The sequence below is a fragment of the Budorcas taxicolor genome, chromosome Y (genome assembly GCF_023091745.1).
Source record: "Budorcas taxicolor isolate Tak-1 chromosome Y, Takin1.1, whole genome shotgun sequence".
NCBI classification, from domain to species: Eukaryota; Metazoa; Chordata; class Mammalia; order Artiodactyla; family Bovidae; genus Budorcas; species Budorcas taxicolor.
In genome coordinates, this window is record NC_068936.1 from 166,890 (window position 1) to 187,568 (window position 20,679).

Genomic DNA, 20,679 nt, shown 5'->3' on the forward strand with positions numbered 1-20,679 from the left:
CATCCCTTACTATGTGGGCTCATTGATCATATGGCATGGTTTCTAGGAGGCCAACTTTCCATGCACAGTTTCGACCTTGACGCAAAACGAAAAACAAAAAGTGAGGGAAATTATAGTATTACTGATAAATCAGTAAAGAATTTTTACTATAAATAGGGAAAGAAAAAAAAAAGTGTCACGGAAAGTGGAAGACCACAGGCTGGGAAAAGGTCTTTCAGACCGTTCTGAGAGGAGATGTAGGGGCAGACGTAGAGGACACAGCCAGTACATACATACACAACGTTCTTTAAAGTGGAAAATACATGTAGTAAAACTTAGAGCTTCGTAAAAGGCACCTGGTAATCACACACACACACACACACACACACACACACACACACAACAGAGATTGCCAGCAAGTGATTTTAGTGTTTCTCTAGGCAAAAACGTGGAATCGGTAAAATTTTGATTTCCATATTCATCTTAACTGTCTAGGAACCCATAGATCCAAAGCACAGAAATGCTTCATCTGGTTTTTCCCATCCAGAATTTCTCAAGCATGCAGTGCTGGTGGACAACTGCAGTAGATTTTGACTTCTTTCCTTAAGTCGATAAAGAGTGACTTTTCTTTAGTGGTTACAGCACATGTACAATATTGGTTTATCACGTCAAAAGACAGGGATCTTGCATAAAGTTCAAGCGAAGTCATACATAATCCCGAATGTTCCCTCATACTTCAGTGGGTGAAAATATCTTCCATCACTCTGAAAAACCATCCTGAACATTTGATTTCTGAAGAGAAAGTTTTCGATAGTTTTAAATTTTATTGTTTATTATTTATTCATTTAGTCTGTTTGTTTACACCAACTTTAAAGTTTATTCTACCCCTCCGACACCGGATACACAGTCTTGGTGCACTTACCCCCGTGCCGCCACCAAACTTGGTGGACCTGAGAGAGGGGTCTGTAATGATCCTCGGTTCAGCCTTTGGAGAGATATGCACACCCTTTCTCTTTAATTGCTCCACCACGTGTATTACGCTACATTTCTAACAGAAGCATCATGGTGGAATTTGTTTCTCCAAGAAGGGAGACAACGGATACAATTTAAGTGAAGAAATGGTCAGGCAAGAGCGCTTATTAACAGGCAATGGCACCCCACTCCAGTACTCTTGCCTGGAAAATCCCATGGACGGGGGGGAGCCTGGTAGGCTGCAGTCCATGGGGTCGCTACGAGTCGGACGCGACTGAGCGGACTTCACTTTTCACTTTCATGCACTGGAGAAGGAAATGGCAACCCACTCCAGTGTTCTTGCCCGGAGAATCCCAGGGCCAGGGGAGCCTGGTGGGCTGCCGTCTATGGGGTCGCACCGAGTCGGACACGACTGAGGCGACTTAGCAGCCGCCGCAGCAGCAGAAGCCTCTTCAGTAGTATGAGTTAGCTCGAGCGGTTTCTAACTGGGGAAGTGCACGCGGTCTCCACTATATTGACACATCTCGTTCCAAGCTCAGCGCGGTGTTCTCCAAAAATCGATCACTCTTTACTGGAATCCGACACAGCGTCACTCACACTGCTGAGCACCGGGAGTCAGTTGGTTTGGCCTACACGTGCTCGCTAGGGCGGAAGAGACTGTGCGTGGCGGATAGGCCGGTAGCGTCATGCGCGAGGAAAGTGACGTTAACCCCGTGACACCAGCCGGGTCGCCATTTTGCTGCTGCTAAGCGAGGCCGCGTGCCTTTGTCTCCTGAGTTCTCAGTTCGGAGAGTGTAACTTAGTTCCTCGGAAGCCTCAGAGGATTACCTGGCAGCGGCAGCGGCAGCCGCACGGGAAGCTGCGTGGAAACAGTGAGCCTGCGGCTACGGCTATGCCCAAGAATAAAGGTAATGACTGGGTTTCGGGGAACCACCGATTGCTCAGCCGCCCTCACTGGTAGTTCCTGCTTCTTGTGGTTGGCTGATGTCTTTGAGCCGGACTGCACAGTCCACATAGGAGCGAGAAGCCGCTCCTGCCTCCTCCCGCTCGGTTCACATAGCGGTATAATTTCCTCTCCCTTTTTGTCAATTTCACAGGGAGGGTAAACCTCGATTAGTTTCGGATTCATGCCAGTTTAACTGCAGGCGCGTTAGTAAACTGGAAGAAGCCTACTTTCGGGCAGCCCAGGCTTCGCCCCTCCGGCCTTCATCCCTTCCCAGGACTCTCCTTTAGCGGTTGTTTACGAGACACTGATTCTTTCTTTTGGGTCCGTTAACTATTTGTCAGCAGTTTACTTTGCGGACAGTTGACTACTGGTGAAAATACTGCTTCTTTGCAAACACGAAGCTAAAACATTGTCGCACGTCTAGGTTCATGACTGCCGGTTTACTTTCTTCTACCTCTCACTTTCACCGTGGCAAACCTTAAAACCTTCTTTAGAAGGCAGGCAATATCCCAGCGTGTTCAGCCTTCTTTTCTCATAAAATAGATGCTGGCACTATGTATTTCTGCTTATCCTTATTCTGAGGCAGACAGGTCACAAATAATCAGATTTGACAATAACTTTACTTGTAACTTCCAAAACGGCACTGGCTCAAACGGTGAATCGTCTGTCTGTGATGCGGGAGACCAGGGTTCGATCCCTGAGTCAGGAAGATCCCCTGGAGAAGGAAATGGCAATCCCCTCCAGTACTGTTGCCCGGAAAATCCCATGGACAGAGGAGGCTGGTAGGCTACAGTCCATGGGGTCGCAAAGCGTGGGAGACGGACACGGCTGAGCAACTTCACTTTCACTTTCTTTCAAGCTAACTGAAGCAGGGCACTGGGACGGTCATTCATTGAATTCTCCTTTTTACAGCCCTGAGTTCTGCTTGTGTCATGTTAATGTCCTTGTAATGCCTCCTGGAAAACTGTTAAGTGCAAGGAATGAGAATACTGCCTTCAGAATAGCACCACATTTCACACTCTACAACAAACCTCTCTTCCTTATTCATTCCTGGCACTTCCTTTTAGCTCTCAAGGCTTCCTTAACCTTTGCCATATTCCGGGCACACTTCTTTGCCTTTCAGCTCAGTGCTCTCTAGAGTCCCCAGACCGACTGGCACAGCCTTTCTGCTGATTTTTTTTCTAATCTATATAATTCACTTTTAGCTTACAAATGAGTGTACATTTGCATACGTTCCTTGTTTCCTCCTCTGCTTCTAAGAATGAAGTTTCAGATGCCCACGTTAGACTGTGCATTCTAAAGAGAACAGGACTGACCTTATGAATGTTCACCTACTACAGCTTGGTGCTTAATAGATGTTCAGTACACTTTTGTTAATGTTATCTTCCTAGGCTTCCCTCCAGCCTTGGGTATCTCCCATCTTCCTTCTGCGGGACTTTTAAAGCAGCGGCTAACTCTCATGCCAAACTGAAGACAGTCCTACGTATGATTTTTCGGTTTTCATTCCTTTACAAATACATGGACTAGTCTTGGATTTTTTATTTGAAAATAAATAGTGGAAGAGAAGGTATAGAATCCAGGTTTAACTGGAAAGCATGGATAATAAAAATGCTAATGGTGATCTCTGGTCATGGGTTATGTGGTTGATAATATTATTATCTGGTAAGGCATTTAGAAGACAGCCATTGGCAATTTGTAAGGGGCTAACCAGAAAGCAAATTAGGTTAAATTGTAAATCTCTTTTGAGGTCTGTTGATATTTTACTGCTATTTAAATGATAACCTGTTTGTTTCCCTGTGTTTTCATAAAGTGTAAAAGCTTATGTGAGCTTGTTTCATAGTTGAGTTTGTAAACTGTTATACAGATAATTAGATTTCAATTTTTATTCACTTTTCAATCACTTAGGGAAAGGAGGCAGAAATAGACGCAAGGGTAAGAAGAAGAACGAATATGAAAAAGGAGACCTGGTCTTTAAAGAAGATGGGCAAGGTAAGAATAATTTGGTTATTTATACCTTTTCTAGTAATGTGAATTTCAGAGTTTAATCTGTAACATACGTTAGTCATAGTCCTGAGGAGTTGTCTCATAACTCCTTTTTTTTTTTTTTAATTTGAATGATTTTATTTGTTTATGTGGGTTTTCTTTGGTGGGGGTGGGGGGATGGCGCTATGCTGGGCCTTCCTTACTGTGCACGGGATTTCTTTAGTTGTGGGGAGGGGGGCTACTCTGTAGTTGCAATGCACAGGTTTCTCAACCGGGTGTTCTCTCGACTTGCGGAACAGAGGCTCTGGGGAGACCGGGCTTTAGTAGTTGCAGCATGTGGGCACAGCAGTTGCGGCTTCTAGGCTGTAGAGCACAGGCTCGGTAGCTGTGGCACAAGGGCTCAGTCTTTTTGGAGGCATGTGGGTTCATCCTGGACCAGGGATCAAACCGGGATCTGCTGTATTGGCGGGTGGATTCCCTACCACTGAGCCACACAGAAGCCCCTCGTATCTCCAGCTTTTCCCCAATTCCAGTGCCCTACGTTTTCCAGAATTTCTGTATTAAATAATTCACTTTACACTATTTTTCCTGCAGGCTTAATGTGGCATGTGTAAACAAGGTGTCCTGTTTCGATTCTGAGGAGAAACGTGGTATAAATGACGGTGAATCGTAGTGTTGAGAGCGGGGCAAGCCTGGCTGCCAACATTGAAAATCCCCTACTCTTGTAATATTTTTCAGTAGGCTATGAGAAATCTATGCCAAGACCTCAGCCCCTCAGTACTCCAGTGTCACTAGCGCATGAGTGTGTTTAATAAAGTCACTGAGTAATTGACTATCTCTTATTTGAGTAAGTGCAGACTAAAATAAGAGTAAAATAATTGACTGAAACACTTCCTTTTTTCCCTTTAATGGATAGCTAAGCCCCACAGAGGAGCTGAAATATGAGTACAACTCCCGTATGTTTTTACTCACTCCCTAATCTTTAATGTTTTTTTCCCTGTGCTTTCTTTCGGAACACGCACAGTTTCCTCCTACCGTTTTAAACTTTCCTGTAGGCAGGTCTAGTTACATACAGTTACGGTTTTTCGCCCTAATTATATCATCCTCTAAGAGCGAAGCCTTTCTCGTATGTAACTCCATTAGCACGGTTTCAAGATATTTAAGCTTACCGAAGAAGTACTTTTTTCTAGCCCTGTTGCTTGGCGCTTAGGCACGTCTCACTCTTTAGCGATCTCGTGGACTGTAGCCCACCTGGCTGCTGTGTCCATGGGATTCTCCAGGGAAGAGTACTGGAGTGTGTTGCCATTTGCTTCTCCACGGGATCATCCTGGCCCGGAAGTCTAGTGTGTGTCCCCTTTGTCTCTTGCGTCTGCAGGTGGATTCTTCATGGCTGAGCCATCGGGCAGACCTGTGATTTGGAATAGCCAGTAGCCCTATGTGGATGCTGAGATGAGTTGAGGTTAACGTATTGCTCAGTTCAAATGTATACTTTTCTCTGAATTGACAGTTCTGTTCTCTGTTATTGAGCTGGCCATTTGTTTCAGTAATTTCCAGCACTTCATAACAGAGCCATGTAGTTATTCCTGCACAGTGCAAGTCACTACACACACACACACACACACACACACACACACACACACACACACACACACACACACACGCTGGCCATTTGTTTCAGTAATTTCCAGCACTTCATAACAGAGCCATGTAGTTATTCCTGCACAGTGCAAGTCACTACACACACACACACACACACACACACACACACACACACACACACACACGCTCAGGGAGACACCCAAAGATTTTTATTAATTATTTGAAACATGATGTGTGGCTAAAGATAAGCTGGTCGTTGGCCTTCATATTTTTTCCTTACATTAGCAGTCTGTTTTCAGGGCCAGGTTTTAAATGATCGTTTTCTTTTTCTTTGTTCTTTTCTCCTGTGTAGCAGTCCGGAGTACCAAGCTGGACTGATGGCCTGTGATCCAAGGGACTCTCCATAGTTTGAATCCCGTTTACCTTTCAGGATAACGACAGATTAGCCTAGGATCTCTTTGGAGGAGTTGTTGTTTTTCAGCCACTAAGCCATGTCTGTGACCCTGCAGGACCCCATGAACGACACAGTACACCAGGGTTCCCTGTCCTTACGGTAGCCTTGCGTTTGCTCAGACTCGTGTCCCTTGAATCCTGTGATACCGCCCAACCGTCTCATCTTCTGTTGTCCTCTTCTCTTGCCCTCCTGCTTTCCCTGCCTGAGGGTCTCCTTGCAGCTGACCCTTTGCATCAGGTGGCCAAAGTACTGGAGCTTCGGCAGCAGTCCTCGCACTGAATATTCAGGGTAGATCTCCTTTAGGATTGACTGGTTTGATCTCCTTGCTGTCCAGGGGCCTCTCAAGAGTCTTGTCCAGCGCTACAGTTGAAAAACTCCAGCTCTTCAACAGTTCAGCCTTCTTTATGGTCCCGACTTTCGCATCCATATGTAACTACGGGAAGAACCAGAGCTTTGATTATACTGACCTTTGTCGTCATAGCTTTTCTTCCAAGGAGCGGTTCAGTTCAGTTCAGTCGCTCAGTCGAGTCCGACTCTTTGCGACCCCGTGGACTGCAGCACCCCAGGCCTCCCTGTCCATCACCAACTCCGGAGTGTACGCGAACTCCCGTCCGTTAGAGTCGGTGATGCCATCCAACCATCTCATCCTCTGTCGTTCCCTTCTCCTCCTGCCCTCAGTCTTCCCCAGCATCAGGGTCTTTGCAAATGAGTCAGCTCGGCCCATCAGGTGGCCAAAATGTTGGGAGTTTCAGCTTCAACATCAGTCTTTCCAGTGCACACCCAGGACTGATCTGTCTCCTTCAGGATGGACTGCTTGGATCTCCTTGCAGTGCGAGGGACTCTCACAGCTCTTCTCCAACACCACAGTGCAAAAGCATCAGTCCTTCAGCACCCAGCTTTCTTTACCGCCCTCTCTCTCACATCCGTACATGACTCCTGGAAAAGCCACAGCCTTGCCTAGACGGACCTTTGTCGGCAAAGTAGTGCCTCTGCTTTTTAATACGCTGTCTAGGTTGGTTGTAACTTTCCATCCAAGGAGCAAGTGTCTTTTTATTTCATGGTTGCAGTCGCCATGTGCAGTGATTTTTGAGCCCCCCGCAATAAAGTCAGCCACTGTTTCCACTGTTCCCCGTGTATTTGCCATGAAGTGATGGGACGGGATGCCGTGATCTTGGTTTTCTGAATGTTTAGCTTGAAGCCAACCTTTTCACTCTCTCCTTTCACTTTCTTAGAGAGGATCTTTCGTCAGTGGTGGTGTCATGAGCATATCTGAGTTTATAGAATTTTCTCCCGGCAGTCTTGATTCCAGCCTGTGCTTCATCCAGCCCAGTGTTTCTCATGATGTGATCTGCACGTAAGTTCAATAAGCAGGGTGACAATGTGCAGCCTAGATGTGCTCCCTTTCCTACTTGGAAGCAGTCTGTTGTTCCGTATCCAGCTCTAACTGTTGCTTCCTGACCTGCATACAGCTTTCTCAAGAGGCAGGTCAGGTGGTCTGGTATTCCCATCTCCTTCAGAATTGTCCACAGTTCAGTGGGATCCCCGCAGTCAAAGGCTCTGGCACAGTCAGCAAAGCAGAAATAGATGTTTTTCTGGAACTCTCTTGCTTTTTGCATGATTCAGCGGATGTTGGCAACTTGATTCGGGTTCCTCTGCCGTTTGTAAAACCTGCTTGAACATCTGGAATTTCACGGTTCATGCATTGCTGAAGCCTGGCTTGGAGAATTTTGAGCATTGCTTTGCTAGCGTGTGAGACGAGTACAATAGTGCGGTCGTTTGAGCGTTGTTTGGCATTGCCTTCCTTTGGAACTGGAGTGAAAACTGACTTTTCCAGGCCCGTGGCCACTGCTGTGTTTTCCAAAGTTGCTGGTATATTGAGGGCAGCACTTTCACAGCATCATCTTTGAGGATTTGAAGTAGCCCAGCTGGAATTCCATCACCTCCGCCAGCTTTGTTCCTAGTGATGCTCCCTAAGGGCCCACTTGACTTCACATTCCAGGATGTCTGGCTCCAGGTGAGTGGTCACTCCATGGTGATTATCTGGGTCGGGCAGATCTTGTTTTGTACAGTTCTTCTGTGTATTTTTGCCACCTCTCCTTACTGTCTTCTGCTTCTGTTAGGTCCATACAGTTTCTGCCTTTTCTGGAGCCCATCTTCGCATGCAGTGTTCCCTTGATATCTTTCCCATTCTATTGTTTTCCTCTCTTTCACGGCACTGATCACCAAGGAAGGCTTTCTTATCTCTCCTTGCTATTCTTTGGAACTCTGCATACAAATGGGTGTATCTTTCCTTCACTCCTTTGCTTTTCACGTCTCTTCTTTTCACAGCTATCCTGCGAGGCCTCCATGGGACAGCCATTTTGCTTTTTTGCAGTCCTTTTTCTTGGGGGATGGCCTTGCTCCCGTCTCCTGCGCAGTGTCCCTTGCTCCCGTCTCCTGTATAGTTCATCAGGCACTCTGTCTGTCAGATCTAGTCCCTTAAATCTATTTCTCACTTCCACTGTATAATCATCAGGGATTGGATGTGAGTTATGTCATACCTGAAAGTTCAAGGAGCAGGTGCCTTTTAATTTCGTGGCTGCGGTGGATGTCACTTTGATGTTAGTCCTCGGTTAAAAACAACAACAACAACAAATGTAGTACTGTACCGGCTTTATACTAACTACCTGTTTCTTTCTCTTTATTCTGATGCCCGCTTTTGTCATTTCAGTCCAGAAGACATGGTCCCGTACTGGCTAATGCGTACGTCAGTGTTTTCAAGTGACAGTAGAATCAGGTGGCCTCTTGACTATGCTTAGATATAATTGTCTTTAAACATTTGACGCTTTACCTTGAAATACCATTTTAAGAACTTTAGAAAAAGCATCAACGTGTTCCCAAGCAAAAGTTTGTTAATGATCAGCCGACTGATCAGTTGATTATCAGTAGAGTTAATGAGGGAAAGGAGAGCCGAGATTTTGCGAATACTCAGCGTGAGAGGTTGCTAAGTCAGCGTTTAGGGTGCAGTCTGAAGTGAGCCGCTTTGATGTCCAAAGGTAGAGCATGCAGTCATGAAGACCAAGACTGAACTGATTTTCTCAAATCAGTAGATAAACATTCCCAGCAGCAGGTATCTTCTCGTGGAAATAACATTTGTGATTTTGGAGTAACTGCTTCACTTCTGTCAACTTTTCCTTGCTCTAAAAACAAGAGGCTAAATGCAAAGGTGTAGCTGGAAGAGACTATAGCCATTGTTTGAGAGATTAAGAGTTTTCTCCTTTTTGCGGATAAAATTAATACACGTCACCTTGAGACAGCTCTCACTTGTTCTACTACTTGAACATTTTGTTCTTTTTTAAATCTTGGTTTGGTCTAAAGTTAGCACTAAAAGTGACCTTACCAACCTAAGAACAAGTGTTGGCGTTTTAAGAAAAATTGAACAGTAGTTTACGGTTTTGTTTTGCTTTCTTTCTTCTTTTTTTGCCCCTTCCTAAGAATATGCTCAGGTAACCAAGATGTTGGGAAATGCACGATTGGAAGCAATGTGTTTTGATGGAGTGACACGGATATGTCGTATCCGAGGAAGCTTGAGGAAACAGGTCAGTGTTGGAGATCTGTTTTCCTTTAGTACAGAAGTTACCTTTAAGACATTTATCTGTGCTTCCAAGTGAGTGAACTTGGTGAATTCTTGCAGACTTCAAAAACGGTGATTGATAAGGCAGTATAAATGCATAAAACTAGAAAATCCTCGATAACTTTCGTGATTGGACTTAGATTTAGAAAGAATGATTTGTGACGCCTAGGCTGGACGTATGCCAGAGATGTTTGCTCTTGGGGAAACAGACAGATTCCGTGTATGAAACACATGGCCTAGACTCTTAACAAAAATGTTAAGCCGTGAAAGAAAGAAAGAAAAATGAAACAGCTGAAAATTATTTTTAAGACAAAAGGAGTCTCGTTGCTAATTAAATCCAGTGTATGGTCCTGGGTAAGACTTTGCTTTGTGGGAACAGCTAAATGTGGTGTTCGGAACGTAATAAAGCACCTTATTTAGTAGTTTTGGCACATTGATTGATCATATTGTTTAAAAGTTCCTTCAACCGTAATTTTTTGGATTGAAAAGCAGTTTTGTTCTGTTGAGTCATTCTTTTCCAGTTAGTGATTTAGGGGCCTGAATCGATGTCGATTGGTTACTAGATGGCTATATGTGTGTATATGACTTATTTTCATTTGTTTGAAAGAATGAAAAATGTCCAGAGCGATCTGTGAATTAAAGTGATTCATGTGACAAAGAACTACGCTTTTGTAAAGTTAAAGACTTTAATTGAAGTGAAATTGTTATATATTGTAATATCCTAAATTAGAAAATTGGACCCAAACTGAACTGCCTAGCTTTAGTTTTCGATTACTATACGGTAAGCATCTATAACTAAACTGTGCCTCATAGGCATGAGCACTCACACAGATAATACACAGATACATCCACATGCACACATGACACACACACGCATCTGTAGTTTCGCTGTAATTATTACTAGATACTTTTCATGTACCGAAGGAATTGTATCTTCTGTATTACGTATGGCTTTACGTCAAACACTGTTGTTTGCGTTTTACACGTAACAGACCGTGAGTTGTTGTTGTTGTTTTTTTCAATAGGTTTGGATAAATACCTCAGATATTATACTGATTGGTCTCCGAGACTACCAGGTAACAATTACAGCTGAATTTATAATGTTCTTGAATATAGGAATCATCGATATCAGTATTCAGATGATGCAGTAAAATGCATCTTCTCGCCAGTTCTAGCCAGTTATGGTTGTCATCCTCCTGGCATCAAAATTTGTCATGATCCACGATGTTTAAGATGATAGGATTCTGGCTGACTGATGGTGCATGTGATTTTTGGGAAGACTGGTTGTTTCTTTCTTTATTTTAAATACAGTAAGTAATAAATATTCTCTTATAATTTCGGATAGATGCTACAGCTCATCCTTCTGTCCTCCTTTATTATTTTTTTTCATAGTTTACTTATTTATTTACTTTAATTAAGTTTTTAAAAACTTTTTACTTTACAATACTGTATTGGTTTTGCCGTACATTGACATGAATCCGCCACGGATATACATGAGTTCCCAATCTTGGACCCCCCTCCCCCCCCCCCCCCCCGCCCCCACCTCACTCCCCATAACATCTCTCTGGGTCATCCCAGTGCACCAGCCGCAAGCATCCAGTATCATGCATCGAACCTGGACTGGCGATTCGTTTCTTACATGATAGTATACATGTTTCAATGCCATTCTCCCAAATCATCCCACCCTCTCCCTCTCCCACAGAGTCCAAAAGTCCGCTCCACACATCTGTGTCTCCTTTGCTGTCTCACGTACAGGGTCATCATTACCATCTTTGTAAATTCCATATATGTGTGTTAGAATACCGTATTGGTGTTTTTCTTTCTGGCTTACTTCACTCTGTATAATCGGCTCCAGTTTCATCCACCTCATTAGAATGGATTCAAATGTATTCTTTTTAATGGCTGAGTAATACTCCATTGTGGATATGTACCACAGCGTTCTTATCCATTCGCCTGCTGATGGACATCTAGGTTGCTTCCATGTCCTGGCTATTATAAACAGTGCTGCGGTGAACATTGGGGTACACATGTGTCTTTCAGTTCTGGTTTCCTCGGTGTGTATGCCCGGCGGTGGGATTGCTGGGTCACAGGGCAGTTCAATTTCCAGTTTTTTAAGGACTCTCCACACTGTTCTCCATAGTGGCTGTCCTAGTTTGCATTCCCACCAACAGTGTAAGAGGGTTCCCGTTTCTGCACACCCTCTCCAGCATTTATTGCTTGCAGACTTTTGGATCAAGGCCATTCTGACTGGTGTGAAATGGTACCCCATTGTGGTCTTGATTTACATTTCTCTGGTAATGAGTGGTGTCGAGCATCTTTTCATGTGTTTGTTAGCCGTCCGTATGTCTTCTTTGGAGAAATGTCTATTTAGATCTTAGGCCCATGTTTTGATTGGGTCGTTTGTTTTTCTGGAATTGAGCTGCATAAGTTGCTCGTGTATTTTTGAGATTAGTTGTTTGTCAGTTGCTTCAGTTGCTATTGTTTTCTCCCATTCAGAAGGCGGTGTTTTCACCTTACTTACAGTTTCCTTTGTTGTGCAGAAGCTTTTAATTTTAACTAGATCCCATTTGTTTATTTTTGCTTTTATTTCCAGAATTCTGGGAGGTGGATCACAGAGGATCCTGCTGTGGTTTATGTCGGAGAGTGTTTTTCCTATGTTCTCCTCGCGGGGTTTTACAGTTTCTGGTCTTAGGTTTAGATCTTTAATCCATTTTGAGTATATTTTTGTGTGTGGTGTTAGAAAGTGATCTGGTTTCATTCTTTTACACGTGGTTGACCAGTTTTCCCAGCACCGCTTGTTAAAGAGATTGTCTTTTCTCCATTGTATACTCTTGCCTCCTTTGTCAAAGATAAGGTGTCCATCGGTGCATGGATTTATCTCTGGGCTTTCTATTTTGTTCCACGGATCCACATTTCTGTCTTTGTGCCAGTACCATACTGTCTTGATGACTGTGGCTTTGTAGTAGAGCATGAAGTCAGGCAGGCTGATTCCTCCAGTTCCATTCTTCTTTCTCAAGATTGCTTTGGCTATTCGAGGTTTTTTGTATTTCCATACAAATTGTGAAATTATTTGTTCTAGCTCTGTGAAAAATACCGCTGGTAGCTTGATAGGGATTGCATTGAATCGGTCGATTGCTTTGAGTAGTATACTCATTTTCACTCCATTGAGTCTTCCGATCCATGAACATGGCATATTTCTCCATCTATTAGTGTCCTCTTTGATTTCTTTCACCAGTGTTTTATAGTTTTCTATATATAGGTCTTTAGTTTCTTTAGGTAGGTATATTCCTAAGTATTTTATTCTTTTCGTTGCAATGGTGAACGGAATTGTTTCCTTTTCTACTTTCTCATTATTAGTGTCCAGGAATGCCAGCGATTTCTGTGTGTTGATTTTGTATCCTGCAACTTTGCTATATTCACTGCTTAGCTCTAGTAATTTTCTGGTGGAGTCTTTAGGGTTTTCTGTGTAGAGGAGCATGTCATCTGCAAACAGTGAGAGTTTTACTTCTTCTTTTCCAATCTGGACTCCTTCTATTTCTTTTTCTGCTCTGATTGCTGTGGCCAGAACTTCCAGAACTGTGTTGAATAGTAGCGGTGAAAGTGGGCACCCTTGTCTTGTTCCTGACTTTAGGGGAAATGCTTTCAATTTTTCACCATTGAGGATAATGTTTGCTGTGGGTTTGTCGTATATAGCTTTTATTATGTTGAGGTATGTTCCTTCTATTCCTGCTTTCTGGAGAGCTTTTATCATAAATGGATGTTGAATTTTGTCAAAGGCCTTCTCTGCATCTATTGAGATAATCATATGGCTTTTGTTTTTCAATTTGTTAATGCGGTGAATTACACTGATTGATTTGCGGATATGGAAGAATCCTTGCGTCGCTGGGATAAAGGCCACTTGGTCATGGTGTGTGATCTTTTTAATGTGTTGTTGGATTCTGATTGCTAGAATTTTGTTAAGGCTTTTTGCATCTATGTTCATCAGTGATATGGGCCTGTAGTTTTCTGTTTTTATGGCATCTTTGTCAGGTTTTGGTACTAGGGTGACGGTGGCCTCATAGGATGAGTTTGGAAGTTTGCCTTCCTCCGCAATTTTCTGGAAGAGTGTGAGTAGGATAGGTGTTAGCTCTTGTGTAAATTTTTAAGCCCAGGTGTATCCAAGGCTCTGTGCTAGGTTTTCAGGGATTATGCTGCAGGCTGACGTTTTCAGTGTTCTGTGGTAAAATGAGAAGTTATCTTCGTATCTTATGATATATATTTCACAGGGCTAGATTATTCATTTTCCTTTCATTTTTTTTCTCTAATATTTGATGGCACTGCGGCTTGTGGGATCCTAGATCCTCAGTCAGGGGTTCAACCCAGCATACTGCCGAGGAAAGCCCTGGAGTCCTTATCGTTGGACCACCAGAGGACTCTGCCCATTTTGCTTGTTAAATATTTTGTAAAATGACCTTTGCTGAAATAAGAACAGTAGCGTAATAACAGTGATTTTCATTAGTATTCTCCCTCATTAAAAGAAAAAATAAGTAATTTTACATTGGGTTCTCAGTTACGAGTTTTAAATTTAAAGGTCTCAAATCCAGGTTAGAGAAGTCCCTGCTGTAGACGATGCAATTAAGTCAGGCAAAACCTCTGTCTCCAAAAAAGGGGTTCTTTTTGGCTTGTACGAGAAAGGCAAGGCAGAGACTAGGTCTCCTAATGTGTAAGTTATAAATCTGAGATGACTACTTAGAGAACTACTCGGTAGTTGCCCACTATGATCTCAGTGTTTGGAGTACGTACGACTTGTGAGACAGAAATCCTTTTGATTTCTGCGTCAAACCCGTCGCTTGTGCGTCACTAAATTTTGAGTGAAATAATTGCTGTCTCTCTCTAGTCTGTTATCAGGTCATGTTTCCTGTAAATACCTGAGACTTCCTGATTTGTCAAGTTTCACTGTTCTGTTTCCTTGTTGGTCTTCTGGTGTGATTGTTCTCCCAGTGATTAAAGAGACAGTTTGAAGTCAGCTACTCCGCTTTTTATCTCCACTAGTTTTCTCTTAAAGAATATGTTTGTCTTGATTCTCTAGTGAAATATTGTTCACAACCAAAAGAACATTATGCACACTGTTTCTTGCCTTCTTTTTATGAATGCGACCTGAGGTACTATCTCTGTGAAGTCCAGCTTCTAGGCTTTCTCAGCCATGCTCTGTATTGACTACTTATTTTCTGGCATGTGACCAAACACCTTCTCGTTTTTCTCTGTGTGCCTCGTGTTTCTTGTTGTTTTTGTTGCTGAAAACTAGAAAATGCACATATAAGGTGGTGAGACGGGAGACCAGATCTCTTCTCCCGTTCTCTCTCTCTCCTTGCCGTTGTTTGCTGAGTGATTGCGGAAACAGATTGGGTATGGCATGTATCTTTTCCTTGCATGTGGCCACTGAATGCTTGTTTATACGGTCACAGACAGCCCGTGTTTGAAGTTTCATTAAAAACCAGCAGGCCTCTCAGCCTCTCCTTGTAGGCTCTGAGCTTGCTGGGGCACACCTTTGACACTCAGCCAGGCGACTGATAGTTCTTCTCTTCATTTCAGGCTTGTGCAGAAAATCCAGGTCACTCAAAGCTGAGCGATTAGGAGCGTCCCTGAACTTTGATGAGTTTGTGTTCAGTCCTGATTCCACATATAAATGAGGTCCTGCAGTGTTCGCTTTCTCTGGGTGGCTGGTTTCTCTTAGCACACTGCTCTCCAGGTTCATCCGTGTTGTTGCCAATGGCAGGGTTTATCTGCGTTGGATGTTAGTCCCTTTAGTGGTCAAATATCTTTCCCGATCTAGTACACTGTCTTGGTTAGTTGTTGTTGACAATTTCCTCTTCTGTGCAAAAGCGATTTAGTGTGAAGTGTTTACACTTACTAGGTTTTGCTGGTGTTGCTTATGGGTTTGGTGTCCTGTCCCAAAAGCAGAGAGCAAGAGCAGCATTTGGTGGTTTTACACTGTGTTCTCTTGCAGTAGTTTTATGGTTTCCGGTCTGTGTTTAACTCTCTGATCTCTTTCAGGGTAATTTTAGGTAGTTTCTGGTGTAAGATACGGGTCCGCTTTTATGTTAAGTATTGTTTCCCCAGTCCCGTTTATTGGGAAGGACGTCTTTTCTACACAGTGATCTCGCTTCCGTTCATAAGTATTCGTTGACTGTCTTTGAAACATTTTATTTCTGAGGGCTCAGCTTTGTTCCAGGATCTGCATTACTGGTGGAGTGCCAGTGCCATATTGTTTGGACAGTTGTGCTTGAAAAGCAGGAAGTGTGTGTCCTCCAGCTTTATTCTTCCTCAAGATGGCTTTGGCGGTTAGGATTGTGTGTATATATGGTTCCATATAACTTTGTCTCTGAAAATAACTGCTACTTGAATTTTATAGGAATTACCCGGAACCCGTACATTACTTTGGGTACTATGGACACATTACCACTACAACTGATGTTTGTATGTTGATTTTATATCCTGGGACTTCACTGAATCTTTTCCCTTGGTATGTTTTTGTGATCTCGATCATCCATGTATAACCTTTCCATTTTTTCTATGTGATGACCAGAAACATAGACGCTGTCTGTAAACGTGTATCCATTTATTTCAGTTTAACTACATATAACCCCGGAAATGGATCGAAGAATCGTTCGTTCCCAGTTTAATTCTTTGTTTTATGGGCAGTGCAACCAGAGTTATATTAATCCATTAAGGGATTAAAACACTAACTTTAAAGTGAGAGCCACAAACAGCTCTTCTGGTTTTTAATCTGCTGTGGATAATTACAAACCCTTGTTACTCAAATCATACTGTAAAGATAATAGCAGCATCCCCACTCTGTGGAGGTGTCCGGTTCAGTTCAGTTCAGTTCAGTCGCTCAGTCGTGTCCGGCTCGTTGCGAGCCCATGAATCGCAGCACGCCAGGCCTCCCTGTCCATCACCATCTCCCGGAGTTCACTCAAACTCGACGTCCATGGAGTCGGTGATGCCGTCCAGCCGCCTCATCCTCTGTCGTCCCCTTTTCCTCCTGCCCCCAATCCCTCCCAGCATCAGGGTCTTTTCCAGTGAGTCAACTCTTCGCATGAGGTGGCCAGAGTCCTGGAGTTTCAGCTTTAGCATCATTCCTTCCAAAGAACACCCAGGGCTGAGATCCTTTAGAATGGACTGGTTGTATCTCCGTGCAGTCCAAGGGACTCTCAAGAGTCTTCTCCGACACCACAGTTCAAAAGCATCGATTCTTCGGCGCTCAGCTGTCTTCACAGTCCAACTCTCGCATCCACACGTGACCACTGGAAAAACCATAGCCGTGACTAAACGGACCTTTGTTGGCAAAGTAATGTCTCTGCTTTTGAATATGCTATCTAGGTAGGTCATAACTTTCCTTCCAAGGAGTAAGCGTCTTTTAATTTCGTGGCTGCAATCACCATATTAGCACGTTATTAGCTACTGAGTTGCACTCAGAGTTTTAACACAATAGCTACGTGTTTTCTGTGCACGTTATAGTTTGAGAAGGGTTGGTTTGTATTACACTGCAGTTTTATGACTGTGATAGTTTCAGTTGCCTTTCTTTAGGGCTTTTCTAGGTTAATTGTCCACATTCAGAATTGTTTCCTCTGTCAGTGGCTCAGCTTCTTTAAAATGGAGATAAGGGAACAGTTTTAGGGCAGTACTTCTCAGGCATATTTGCATCAGAAACACCCAGAAGAGCTTTATGAACACTCGAGGACTTCACTTCAAGCCCGTCAGGTTTTAGGAAGGCATAGGTGTCTTTCTAAAGGACCACAGACAGTTCGGATCAGTAAGATCCTGTAAGAACTGTGGGTTACAGAAAGGTTTCTCTTGGGTAAAACTACCACTTTCACTTTGAACTACAGCGTTCGAGTGTGGACAAGGACAACGTTACAAAACCACCACCACCTGTATTTCCTTTTCTTACTCTGATTCAGTGCATTGTATACATCATTTTTCTAGTCTATACTTTATTTGGTCACGCATGCAAACTTTGTCATGAGGATGTGTGTGTGTGTGTGTGTGTGTGTGTGTGTGTGTGTGTGTGTGTGTGTGTGAGAAGGAAGGTGAGAGAATAGTGAGGTTTTACTTAAGTGTGTTTGATTTGAAAGTATATTCCAAGACAACTGATGATTCTTTGCATAACCAGTTTTGATCTTTCCTTGTTTTTCTCCAAGGATAACAAAGCAGATGTCATTTTAAAGTACAGTGCAGATGAAGCCAGAAGTCTGAAGGATTATGGAGAGCTTCCAGAATACGGTAGTTAATATCAAAGTTTTTACATCTCCCTGTCTTCTCATAGCGTTGGCTAGTTAGTGTTTAGGTGAAGCAGATGTTTCAGAATTCTCTCTCTCTAATGTATTTTTACATATATGCTCCACTTCACTTTAAGTATGTATTAAATACTTCAGTATATTAACAACTTAGTAATGGATTCTCTTCCTACAATATGTTCTTTTGGTGGGGAATGAAAAAGTTTACAGACTCTAGACTTATACGTAAGAATTGTTAAAGGGATGCCTCTTCTAAGCAACTCTTAAGAGAGTATATCGGGTTGCAGCTACTCGATGACAACAGTTATGGTACTGGTATTGATTTTTATGGAGGCGCATTCAGTTTTTCTTAGTAAATAGAGTACCGTTGTGGTGTTGTGTGGAGAGTGTTTTACTTTTATTTCTTAAGGACAGAAGTATTCTATTCTTCCTCTAGGAAGCTTGGAGAGATTAAAATATGTTTCTAGTAGCAAAAAAGAGGAAGTATACTAAACTCACATTTTGAACATGATAGCAATTTTAGTTATTCTGTTACAGTGCATTTTATTATAAAGTTAGGTGTTTTTTAGTCAGAGCGAAGATTCTGATGACCATTAGGCCGTGTAAGAAATACTAAGATAAATGGGAATCAGGTCAATACTTTCTTGTCAGCGAACTTCTTCTAGTGGTTTCATTGTGAGTTTGTTCTCTGTGATACGTTTGCAGTTAGGAAGATTTTTTTCTTGGAATGAAACTGTTGAATCGAAGATTGATTACAAGCGGTTTCTTGTACAGTTCAGTGTTTTAGTCTTAATCCAGTATTATTTCTTTAAGTCAGCAATTTCTCTAGTAACATCTTGATTTTGTGTTTTTAAGAGGATGCTCTTACTGTGTTTTTAGTCGAACTTAGTGAAACAGACGGCTTTGATCCTGAAGATGATGATGAAATCCAGTTTAAGGATCGTGCAGATGAGGATGAAGACACTGAGGTGTAAGTCCAGGCTGAACGGTGTGTGTGTGCGCTTCTTATTGTTCTGTACATGAAAGTAGTCCGATCTTTCACCGTCTTAGGTCTCAGGAGGTTGAACACTTGAACTGAATACATATTGAGGCGTATGTATCCATGAATTTGAATATTCATTAGTATTCAGAAGCCACCGTGGCAAACTTTTTAAACGTTCAAAGACTTTATAATTCTGGGGGTGCTTGTTTGTTTGTTTGTTTTTTAAATCAATTAGGTCTGACAGTGGGCACTCCATAATGATACTTTATTAGGCAAGGGGTGGGGGGGCGGTCTATAGTGATAGCACTAAGACGTTTTGCAGACAGGTTTAAAATGTACCATCGCACAAGGCTGGTACGTTAATAGAAGTAAAGCATGTTGAAGCCACTTTGCTGAAGCCGTGGAATTTGAGTGTACTCCAAAGCATTCTTAAAATGAAGGCCTGCTTTCTTGCCCATGTATTTAGAGGTTACATTAATTGTCCTGTACCACTCTAGGACAGACTTTCGGTTTGGCGTTTGTGGGAAATGGTTGGTAAGGAAATAGTGATGATAAGACTATTAAATGCCTCACTGTTCGGCTGTGAATGTGTTTCAGTAAAAATTTTATTGATCTGTATCTAATCTTGACTTTTTAGACAGGCATATGAAGTAACTGGAATGACAGTATGGCTTACACTCCTGTAAGGCCTGTTAGAGTTCTTCTTCTTGTTTTGGCACCTCTGTAGTAAAAATGTACTGTAGAAACCAAAAGTGCAAAAACATCAATGAGTGTTTGACTGAACACTGAGGGGGAAGTTTAGAATTCCAGGAGCAGATCTTAGGAAGTCTAAATTGGATCACTGCCCTAGGACACAGACTTCAATATCTTTCAGTCACCAACATTTTTATTAAGAGCATTTTCAGACACTCAGAGAAACTGAATTTTAAGTGGAAGTGAGCAATCACATATTCACCAAGATTATACAGTTTGTAATTTTCTACACAGTCTGTTGCATCTGTCCTGTTCATACCAGTCCATTTATACTCTGATGGATTTCCAAATCACTGAGGGAATGAAACCAAGGTACTACCCTGGTGGTCTAGTATTTTAAGATTCTCAGCGTCCAGTGTAGGGGTCACAAGGTCAAGTCCTGGTCAGAAAAGAATGATCAGCGGCCTGCGTGGCATGGCCACGAATAACCATGAAAACTCAGGCTCTTTACGATTACTCACCCCGTGAATTAGAACAGCTGGATATGTGCCTTGAAGGGGGAAATTTTTGCCAGATTTGTTTTTTTTTTAGCCAGATTGTGACAGATTTTTAAACACACGATAATACCCTCCTGAGGTGAAAGTGAAGTCGCTAAGTCGTGCCCGACTCTTTGCGACCTCCTGGACTGTAGCCTGCCAGGCTTCTCCGTCCATGTCAGTGGGGTTCTCCAGGCAGGAATACTGGAGTGGGTTGCCATTTCCTTCTCCAGGGGAATCTTCCCGACCCAGGTACAGAAACAGGGTCTCCAGCATTGCTGGCAGACGTTTTACCCTCTGAGCCACCGGGGAAGCCCAATGATCTACTGATGTTGTATGCATTTGAAAGCACGCTAGAAATAGGAAATGAAAAGGGATTAGGAAAGTATTGTTGCAGTGTCATTAACTGTTTTGTTTTCTTTTTCTTTCTTTTTTTCATTTTTTCTCTTCCAGTTTTGCTATCATTTATCAGAGGCTCTAAAAGTTTCACATCAGCTTTAATTTTATATATTTATGATGCTTCCATCATCATCTTTTATGTATTTGGAGTTATGGATTATGTAAACGTTAAAATGAACATCTTAAAGATGTCAGTTCAGTCGTGGCTCAAGAAAAAAAAGTCAGTTTCATTTTAAAAAGTGGA

At 42.6% G+C, this 20,679-nt stretch overlaps 1 protein-coding gene across 1 annotated transcript; it reads left to right on the forward strand.

Annotated features, from left to right (window-relative positions):
* The first annotated feature begins 1,843 nt into the window (after positions 1–1,843).
* Positions 1,844–18,799, forward strand: LOC128071027 (eukaryotic translation initiation factor 1A-like). Its single transcript, XM_052664022.1, has 6 exons — positions 1,844–1,859; positions 3,803–3,886; positions 9,408–9,511; positions 10,572–10,622; positions 17,730–17,811; positions 18,705–18,799. The coding sequence occupies exons 1-6, from the start codon at positions 1,844–1,846 to the stop codon at positions 18,797–18,799; spliced, it is 432 nt and encodes a 143-aa protein (XP_052519982.1).
* Positions 18,800–20,679: the final 1,880 nt, after the last annotated feature.

Excerpts from the sequence above, each read along its gene's own strand:
- LOC128071027 (XM_052664022.1), top strand. Across the intron at positions 3,887-9,407 it reads CTTTAAAGAAGATGGGCAAG|AATATGCTCAGGTAACCAAG; the intron begins GTAAGAATAATT and ends CCCCTTCCTAAG. Across the intron at positions 17,812-18,704 it reads TGGAGAGCTTCCAGAATACG|TCGAACTTAGTGAAACAGAC; the intron begins GTAGTTAATATC and ends CTGTGTTTTTAG.